This window comes from Hordeum vulgare, chromosome 1H (genome assembly GCF_904849725.1).
Source record: "Hordeum vulgare subsp. vulgare chromosome 1H, MorexV3_pseudomolecules_assembly, whole genome shotgun sequence".
Lineage (NCBI taxonomy): Eukaryota > Viridiplantae > Streptophyta > Magnoliopsida > Poales > Poaceae > Hordeum > Hordeum vulgare.
In genome coordinates, this window is record NC_058518.1 from 467,432,899 (window position 1) to 467,443,349 (window position 10,451).

General features: G+C 51.8%; 1 protein-coding gene across 1 annotated transcript; it reads left to right on the forward strand.

Annotated features, from left to right (window-relative positions):
* Positions 1–8,156: 8,156 nt before the first annotated feature.
* LOC123445866 (transcription factor DIVARICATA-like) lies at positions 8,157–10,071 on the forward strand. Its single transcript, XM_045122814.1, has 2 exons — positions 8,157–8,962; positions 9,065–10,071. Exons 1-2 carry the CDS (start codon positions 8,499–8,501, stop codon positions 9,510–9,512), a joined length of 912 nt encoding a protein of 303 aa, XP_044978749.1. The 5' UTR covers positions 8,157–8,498; the 3' UTR covers positions 9,513–10,071.
* Positions 10,072–10,451: the final 380 nt, after the last annotated feature.

Consider the following 10,451-nt stretch of genomic DNA (forward strand, 5'->3'; position numbering starts at 1 on the left):
CGGAGCCCGTGCGTGGGCACTCGATGATCTTTGGCACGTGCATAAGGGGTGGGATATAATTTTCCTTGTAGTCGGGTCTAAGTCCGAGCTGGTCATAGATCGTTACTTGGTTGTTCGTCATCCCCATGACTTGCATGTGATCGAGTAGCTTGTGTAACATTGGGGATTTGAGCGGGGCTTGCACGGCTTGATTTTTCGGGTTCAACCTGTGTTGTTGATCCTCTGGTGGCATTCGAGGTCGCTCCCAGGGTGTTCTCAGTGAAGCCACGCTCCGGTGTATTCACTGCGCCGAGCTCTAGGGCCGAGGTGAGGACGAAAGTCATCCTGTTGGCGTGGCGTGCGGTTGCGCACGCCAAAGTGTCGGGGGGTCAGGGGTTCCTTGAGAGGAGTTAAAAGTCTTGCTAACGCAAGATCTCCCGGGGGGTTAGCAGTGAACTCTAGGTTTTCGAACCTGACTTCCTGAACGGGGGCAAAGTTATAGACCAGGCCGAGGTGGCCTGCCGTATTGGCGGGCAGAACCACGCTTCTGAAGGCAAAGATTTGTCTAGAGATGAAGACGTTCGTGTTAATGATCTCTTCGCTGATGACTAGGCGCGCCATCGATCCTTCGGCGATCCAATGAGTGGAACTCTCAATGAAAGCACCAATGTCGATGTCAAAACCTCCAGATCTCGGGTAGGGGGTCCCGAACTGTGGACCTTGGATCGATGGCTTGCAGCATAGAGGGGGAGACAATGTTTACCCACGTTCGGGCCCTCTTGAGGAGGTAAAACCCTATGTCCTACTCGATTATATTAATGTGGATGATGATTACAGAGTCTACCTCGAGATCGTATACACTATACCCTAGGTGGAATAATCTGCCTACATGGACGAGGACCCCCGGTTTATATAGTTACCGGGAGGGCCTAGGGTTACATACAACCGACCTAGTCTACTTTTACTTGGTTGCCACACCAGTCTTTGGGTTCTCCTCCTTGAATACGAGACAATCGCACACTCGGCCCAGCCCGTCGGACCGACCTCTTCGTAGTAATCTCACTACCCAAGGACCCCTTAATTATGTACTCCCTCACCGGGGTTTGATCCCTCTCAAAATTTCTTGATTAGCTCATTCTTCTTGCCCGTTGGACTGCGGATGTGCCACTGTCGCCAAATCAAGCCAGATGTGTTCGCGCTGACATAACTACTCCATCGCTCCCTTAGATAGATTGGTACCATTGTGAGTGATGATGCTATGAGGGTAGCCAAAACAGAAAATCAACTTCTTCAAAAACTTGACTGTTGTCTGTGCATCGCAATCGCTGACTGGTTCTGCCTCAGCCCACTTGGTAAATTTATCAACCTCCATGAGTAGATGAGTCTTTTTATTCGAGTAAGGTATGCTAAGTATGGCTTAGTCCAGTCAGGAATAACATGGAGTTCTGCCACCAGGTGTTCTTTCGGGTTAGGACTAGCTATATCCTCCTCGGTTGGTAATTTGACACAAGGGTTGTGGAGGGCATCCAAGAATACATTGGGAGGGACGGGCTTGCACTCAGAACCATGGCGTGATAATGCATCTAAGGCCGCATTAAGCCGGCGATCAATATGATCCACCTCCTACCTTTGGAAGTAACACCCCATTTTGGTGACCGCTCGTCGATAAGCCGCCATCAATGGGTCTTTCGAATCCCAAGTACCTGAGACTTGTTGAGCCACCAAATATGAATCACCCAAACATGTGACCCGGCTAAGATTCATCTCGTTAGCCATACTGAGCCCGTGCAGAAGGGCCTCATAGTCGACCGCATTATTAGTACAAGGGAACATGAGCCGTAAAACATAGCATAATTTATCACCTCGTGGAGGAGATAAAACAACTCCATCCCCCGAGCCCTCCAATTGTGTGGACCCGTCAAAGTGTATAGTTCGGTATGTATTGTGTGGACTATCCTCTGGAATTTGCAGCTCTGTCCAGTCGTTGATGAAATCCACCAGTGCTTGTGACTTTATGGTTGTACGAGGCGTGTACTTCACATGATGAGGACCAAGCTCAATTGCCCACTTGGTGATTCGTCCAATGGCCTCTTGATTCTGTATGATATCACCAATGGGTGTCGAGCTGACCACAGTAGTTGGATGCTCCTGGAAATAATGCTTCAACTTCTGGCTTGCCATAAAAACTCCAAAAATCAGCTTTTGCCAATGTGGATATCGTTGTTTGGATAAGGTCACGACTTCACTGACAAAGTAGATTGAACGATGAACCAGATACTCTTTTCCTTCCTCCATCCGTTCAACGACAACTACAACACTAACCGCCTTTGAATTAGTGGCAATGTACAGGAGCATGGGCTCTTTGTCGGTCGGGGAGACTAAAACAGGCGGCTCAACTAGCTACTCCTTGAGAGCTTCAAAAGCTTCATTAGCTACGTCAGTCCAAACAAAACTATCTATTTTCTTTAGTAACTCATAAAGAAGAATTGCTATCTCTCCAAGGTGGCTTATAAACCGTCTGAGTGCCACAATGCGACCAGCCATGCTCTGAACCTGATTAATATTAGCCGGCTTACCCAGCAAAGTGATTGCCCTGATTTTATCAGGATTGGCTTCGATGCCGCATTTGAAGACCAGGAATCCTAGTAACTTGCCTACGGGAACACCAAAGACACACTTGGTCGGGTTAAGCTTAATCTGGTATACTCGAAGATTATCAAACGTCTCCTTCAGGTCATCCAAGAGTGTTTCCTCCTTCTGAGATTTCATCATGATGTCATCAACATAAGCATGAGCGTTGTGCCCAATCTGTGAACGGAGGCAATTTTGAACACACCATTGATAAGTCTCCCCTGCACTCTTGAGCCCAAAAGGCATGGAGACATAGGAGAAAGCACTGAAAGTAGTGATGAAAGTTGTCTTCTCTTGATCCACAACTGCCATCTCGATCTCATGGTAATCGGAATATGCATGCACAAAGCATAAACGCTCACACCCCGGCGTAGAACCAATGATATGATCGATACGAGGGAGGGAAAAGGGATCTTTGGGACAAGCCTTATTGATATCTGTGTAGTCAACACACATTCACCACGTGTCGTTCTTTTTCAGAACCAGCACCAGGTTAGCCAGCCACTCAGGATGAAAAACCTCGACGATGAACCCGACAGCTAGGAGTGAGGCTACTTCTTCTCCAATGGTATTACGTATCGCCTCATTAAAGCAACAGAGGTATTGCCGTAGTGGTTTCATCTTTGTATCAATATTAAGGCGGTGCTCAGCGAGTTCTCTTGGCACTCCATGATTGTCAGAAGGTTTCCATGCGAAGATGTCTCGATTCTCACGGATGAACTCAATGAGCGCGCTTTCCTATTTGGGATCTAAGCCGGTCCCAATAGTGAACTTCCTGGAAGAATCTCCTGGGGTGAAATCAACCTGCATGGTATTCAACCGACTTGAATTTCAGTAACGATTCAGACTCAGTAGTTGGCTTTTTGAGGGGGCTCATATCAGTCGGGTCGATGTTGGTCACATAAAACTTCAATTCTTTAGGTGCACAGGCCGACTCAGCATAGGCCGCATCCCCCTCATCGCACTCCTGAGCTATCTTTATGCTACCCCATATAGTGATAATGTCACTGGGACCACGCATCTTAAGCTTGAGATAAAGACGGCAGGGTCGGGCCACAAAATGAGCATAAGCTGACCGTCCAAACAAGGCATGATAAGGACTTTCGATATTGACCACCTCAAACATCAAAGATTCACATCTGAAGTTAGATTAGTCACCAAGAGCAACATCCACCTTAACCCCCCCCCCCCCCCCCCCCCGATTGGGTATGATGACTTCCCACGAATGATCCCACGAAAGACTATGGTTGAAGGTAACAAGTTCCTCTCAAGGAGGTTCATCCTCTGAAAAGTGTCATAGTACAACATATTGATGCTGCTCCCCCCATCCATGAAAACCTTACTGAAGGTGTATCCACCAACCTGAGGCGCCACCACCAAAGCTAAACCACCTGGGTTATTAACCCAGTGGGTGATCTTCCCTACTCCAGGTGACTGGTTGTTGTGACCAATTAAGATATGTGGGAACTGCAAGCTCAACCGTATTGATGGCCCTTTGTTTGAATTTGTTGTCTCGCTTGCAAGTATTAGTGGTGGAGACGTGATATTGACCATCGTTCAGCTGCTTAGGGTTGCTTTGAAATCCGGCTTGACCATTATGTTGTTGATTGTTCTCACCAGAATGTTGTCCACCGCCATTATTTCCCTGATGCGGGAAACCGGACCGTGAGCCGCCCTCAATTTGGAAACCACGTCCTGAAAAACCGCCATGTGACCTGTCTAGGCCATGCTGACCTGGATGTCCCCCACCTTACCTCCTTGATAGTTCTCAGAAGCTTGGTTACGGAATTCCTGCATAATATAGCAGTTTTCCCACAAATGAGTGGACGACTTGTCTTTGGTGATATGCTTGGGACAAAGTTCCTTAGGCGCATCCTCATAATTCCATGGTTTGATCCCATTATAAGACCCTCCACACCGATTGTTTCGGTGCTGATTTTTGTAACTGGTATTGGTGTTAGCAACAAAGTCTGACCCGCCATCGGGTTGCTTCCACTTTCCATTGTTGCCTTGACCTCCGTGATTACCATTGTGTGCGTGGTTTTGATGACCCTTGCCACCATATCCCGTCCTATTCTTGTCAGTTTTGTCGTTGTCTGAGACGGGATCCTTCGTGTCGTCTGACTCGGCGTATCTGGTAAGGACGTCCATCAAATCGCCCATGTCCTACGCCTTTCGTTCCAAACGACCAAGCTTCAGAACCAGCGGTGGAAAATGGAAACTTTTCTCCAAGATGAGGACGACTTGAGCAGCCGAGATGCTATGTGATGAGTGGATAATCTCGGCAACCCTGCGAGTCCAATGATGAGCTGACTCGTGCGGACGCTCAACGCAATGTTGAAGATCCACAATTGTCACTAGCCGTTTGCGCGTTCGGTGGAAATTTTTGATAAATGGCTCCTCTAGCTCTGCCCAAGTGTTGATAGAATTCGGTGGATGGTATTTCAACCACCTTCGAGCCGGCCCTTCAAGCATCATCGTCAAATACTTCACGCACACCACGTCGCTGACGTCGAGCATATCCACTGCTAACTCATAGCTCTCAATCCTTGCCGCGGCTCGAGATCTGCTGTATAACTGGGCACCTTGCGAGGCCCCCTGAAATCTCTGGGCATACGCTCACTGGGAAGAGATGGGGACAAACAAGGGACGTCGATTGTCCTGTTATTGACTCTAGCCCACAACGTTGTTGATTGCGGTTCCGCTATGGCTGTTGAGCCGCCCGTGTCGCCACTACTTCCGCCTACCTAGTGGCTCTCGCTGCGTCGACAACTGTTTGGGCGTCTAGGAACCCAGGCGGGTTCAGGGAAACTTGGGGCTGATGCCGGCACGTGTTGCTGGAAACGGACGGAGACTCCTCATAACGTCTCCTACTATGACTCGCATATGGCGTGGAGTGCATCCGATCTCGACCGTAGGAGTAGTTCGCTTGTTGGACCATTGTTGTCTTCAACATCTCGATGGTGTTTCTAGCCTCGATCTCAACTAGGGAATTTCCGTGAATAGGGAGCGCCTCCAGATTACACGTCGCCGCCAGCATATTGTCAGCGGGGTTGGAGAAGTGACCTTGTGGTGTACAAAAGCGTTGTGGCGACGGCTAAGCCGGCGGAGGCTGAGCTGGATCTTCCTGCCCACCGGTGGATTATGCTTGACCCCTCGTGTGTGCGGAGTAGTAAACAAATGAGTTGGCGTAATGTTTGGTGGCAGCCGAGGTTGATGTATCCTCTGGTTGACCGCCTCAGAAACGTCTTGCCGAAGTCCTAACTGCCAAGCCTCGGCCTTCAAGCATGCCGACTGATCACGGATACGAGCGTGCAACTCCACCATCCGAGCGTTTTCGGCATCAATCTCTTGTTGGAACTTGGCCATCTCCGCGTGAAGCTTTACTAGTTCCGCGTTGTGCTCCTCCTGGTTTTCCACACTGACACGACACTCCAAAAGCTTGGTCACCTCAGCCATCAAATCGCTCATGACCCGAGCCGGCGTTTTTCCTGACCTACTGGCGCCGTCGGCGGCACGAGAGCCGTCGCAGTTCCTGCCATGTAGACGGTGACCTGTTGGGGCGGCTCACAGGATTCCTTGGCGGCTTATTTCTCCAGAAAGCCCTCAAGTATCCCATCATAGAGGGGATAGATTGATTCGGTGTCTCCCATTGACGACTCACCACTGGAGTTGACGGGGGTGTCCTCGCCACCTACCGACTCATCCGGGAGGCCGATTCCTTGAGTGAAACTGACAAAGACATGACGCCGTCCGGGTTGGGCGTACCAGGCCTGCTCAACGATATCGGTGTAGATGTGCAGCTCTGGTACTCGTGCGCCAATTTTGCCAATGAAGACGCGGATCTTGCCAAAGGACCCCGTACCTAGCCTCGATTGAGTCAGCCTTGGGGCTGAGCCTGATTTGTCGATGTAGAGCTTGCCTCAGCGGCTTTTGGTCGCCTGACCAACCGCGTAGCTCCCGAACCATGGAAGAGCTCCCTTCGAGAACTCAATTCCACCGTGCGACGGCCCCACGGTGGGCGCTTGTTGTTATTTTGTCAAGACAAATGCCTTCTTAAAAGGACTTACATGTGGAGCCATCGCAGCTAGGTGGAGACTCAAAGGGGTTGATTGAGAATGAGAGACGAGTTTACCTAGGTTCGGCCCCTCTGATGGAGGTAAAAGTCTATGTCCTTCTTGTGTGTATATTGATAGAAATCTCGATTACAAGGGTGTGAGATCTCTAACCTAGCTCTCGAGTACTTGCATGTTTCTTACTTGATATTTTAGGCTTGAGGGCTCCCCTTTTATGTATAGGTGGAGGCCTTGAGCTTACAACATAGTCCGGGTCAATAAAACACTCGTGATCTAATCTAACTCCTACTTCCCTTACTCTCCAAGAAAAAGAAAGAGTCCATTGTATCTTCATGCTTGAGCTGACCATCTAGACAACGTCATCAAGCCGGCCCGCATAACGAGCTGGCCTTCTCGGCCTTGTTCTTCTCATTATCATCTTCCGTTTAGACCGTCTTCCACGGATCCCGGGTTAAAAGTTGGGCGAGTTATACGTGTTGGGTATATCCCCAATACTCGGGCCATCCCATATCCGCCTCATATTTAGCCGAGATTTGAGGGATGCAGGCCAGTTGGTGTATTGGGACCTGTTTGACGCGCCTATCTGGGTCAATTTTTGTAGGAGTTGGTTACCGGGACGTTCGTTCATATGTTTGAGTCCGGTTTGACACGCATGTGTGGATCGATTTTTTTATCAATCAGTTATCAAATGTTTGAGGTTGGTTTGGAGTGCCAGGTGGTTGTTGATGCTCTCAAACGAAATAGATGCTGCATAGAGTGACAGCCAAATCTAGCAACCTAATCAAGTGAGAGCCACGTTTCTTAAGAAGATGGAGCAACGCCCATTTCTTAAATCGGGCCTGATTTCGATGTCTAAACCAAAAAACGACCCACACTTGGTCATCACATTTACGGGCTAAAAAGACACCCAAAGCGTATGATGAGCTTATGAGTGAAGCCTGATGGCAACAAAGATGGCCATCGTGATGCATTTCTCACTCATGATTCGGAATGCTGGTACCATCAGCGTAGAAGACCAGCAACAGAGGAAGGGGCCAACAGTAAACAGAGAGGAGCAAAGGTGCGCCGCCCAAGCTAAGAAACAACAGGGGAGGGAGGATCGGCGGAAAATTCCGGTTTCGAGAAAAATGAGTTTGTTGAGCGCAACAGAAACGAAGGGCGTAGAGACCTACCCTAAATGGAAGATGTCGAGGACACGAGTTTCGTCTCCGGACAGGAGAAGGGCGGAATAATAAATGCCGCTGGGGCGAGCGAGACGAGTCGAGGTCCAGTCCGGCCTTGGGAAAAGCGGCAAGCAACGGCCAATAAAGAAAGGCGACGTCGCCTGCACCCGCACCCGCACAGGAAAGGCGCCCAGTTCCCAGCCCAGCTCCTATCATTTCATTTCTCCAGCCTGGACCAACTCCCACACCCACACCCTCCCTCACGCGCACGCACGCACGCACACCCTCTCTCTCTCTCTCGCACACACACTGTATAGAGAGAAAGCGAGAGGCGAGGGGGAGAGAGGGAGATCAGGAGGCTTTTGTTTGGTCGAGAGTCCACAAACTCCACCAAGGCCCAATCACGGAGCCTCTGCTTTCTTTAACCGCGCTCCCCTCCCCTCCCCTCCCACGGTGGAGGCCGAATCATCCCTGCCCTGCCCACTTCGGCATCCGCCGGAGCCGATACCACCCCCACCACCACCGCGGCCGCGGCATAAATACCGCCCCCGCTGCCACTGCCACTCCCCCTCCCTTCTGGAATTGCTCCGCGCCCACTCCCCCTCTCTCCTCCTCCTCTGCCTTTGGAATCTTGGTCGGGCTGGCAGAGATGATGAAGCAGGAGTCGTGGATGGAGGTGCTGCCGGTGCCGCCGGCGCCCTACTTCGCGGGCCAGGCAGGCGGCTGGTTCCTGCAGGACCAGCGGGGCGGGGCGTGGTCGCCGGCGGAGAACAAGCTCTTCGAGGAAGCGCTCGCGCGGGTCGACTGCGACGCGCCGGACCGGTGGGAGCGGGTGGCGTCTCTGCTGCCCGGCAAGACGGTGGCGGACGTCATGACGCACTACGACGACCTGGAGAACGACGTGTGCTTCATCGAGGCGGGCCTCGTCCCCTTCCCCCACTACAACGCCAACGCCGGCTCCCCGGCCTCCGGATTCACCCTCGACTGGGACGGCGGCGGCGACCTGGCGTTCAAGCGCTCCTGCTACATGGTGGGAGGCAACGGCGGCAAGCGCGGGCGCGGCTCGGAGCAGGAGCGCAAGAAGGGCGTGCCATGGACAGAGGAGGAGCACAAGTAAGCCCCCCGATTACTCAACCCACACATGTTGTGCAGCTTCGAATCTCGTTGCGCCGCGCGTTTCGTTGATCGGCGGGACGAATTTCCTGTTCGCCGCAGGCTCTTCTTGATGGGCCTGAAGAAGTACGGGCGAGGGGACTGGCGGAACATCTCGCGCAACTACGTGACGAGCCGGACGCCGACGCAGGTGGCCAGCCACGCGCAGAAGTACTTCATCCGGCTCAACTCCGGCGGCAAGGACAAGCGGCGCTCCAGCATCCACGACATCACCACCGTCAACATTCCCGACGACGACCACGCCAGCAACAGCAACCCCTCGCCGTCGCCGCCCTCCGCGGTCACGGCCAGCTCCACCCACTCCTCGGAGCAGTTCGGCGTGCTCGTCGACAGCAAGCCGCATCCCCTCGGCCACCACTTCACGCCCCATCTCTACGGCAGCGTGAAGCTCGAGGCCAGCAGCAACGGCGGCTACCACGGCAACGGTGGCCGCATCGACGACGCTGTTCTGATGCAGATGCAATGCGGCCAGCTCCAGCCCCTCGGTTGACCACGGTTCCTTGGAGCAGCAACCGGCCCAGCCGCCATCGGAGAAAGCCGGGCGTGGTCGAGGGCACGTGCCCTTGGTTCCAGCCAGCAGAGATCATCCATGTAGCAGCGCACCGGACGGAGAGGGAGGGAGCATGAGGCATGAGCAGCAGCAGCAGGATGGATACGGAATTTTTTACCCCACCTTTTGGCCTCTGTGTACATAACACCACGCCCACGGTGAAATAATTGATTAATATTCGATTTGGTAGTAGTACGTACTTACGTACTGTTTAATCTCCCGAGCCATGGGAGACGTGCTACTACTAGTAGGTGAGTACTAGCTGCTACTAGTAGCACAGGAGGAGTACACTGCTGGTCAGTTAGTGTCGTGCATGTGGTAGTACTAGTAGAGTAGTAGCATTTGGACAGCAGCCGCATACCGGCTTGGCGCTCGTTCTTTTTCCTCCTTGTTGTAGCGTTCTCATTCATCTTATTAAGTTGCTCGAGGGTATTAGCATCGGTCACCCTCTCATTGACCCCTGCTACACTAATGATGATGAACTTCATGTTAATTATTACGTGGTTTTCTTGTGCACTTCCCTGTCGTTTTTAGGGAGCGATTACCCAAAGCAGATAAATAGATACGTACATCTGGCCTGGTATCAAGCATCGTACAACTTTGAAGCACACAGATGGGGGTTTGTTTAAGACTGATTGAGTAATGTCAGGGATGACGAGGACTATAAAAAACTAAAATGCGCCCGCTCCATCTGGCCTGGCGGTGGGTGCTCTCTTCTCGAGAAGATGAGGTAAGCGATTCTTCCCCGGCCAAATGGAGAACCAGAACCACAAGAGGCCGCTCCTTCTTCCTTTTACATTCCATCGCACCGAGACCGATCGGCAGGGACACAAAGTTGGGGGCATCCCGGATGGGATCCGTTTCGTTTTCGAACAGGAG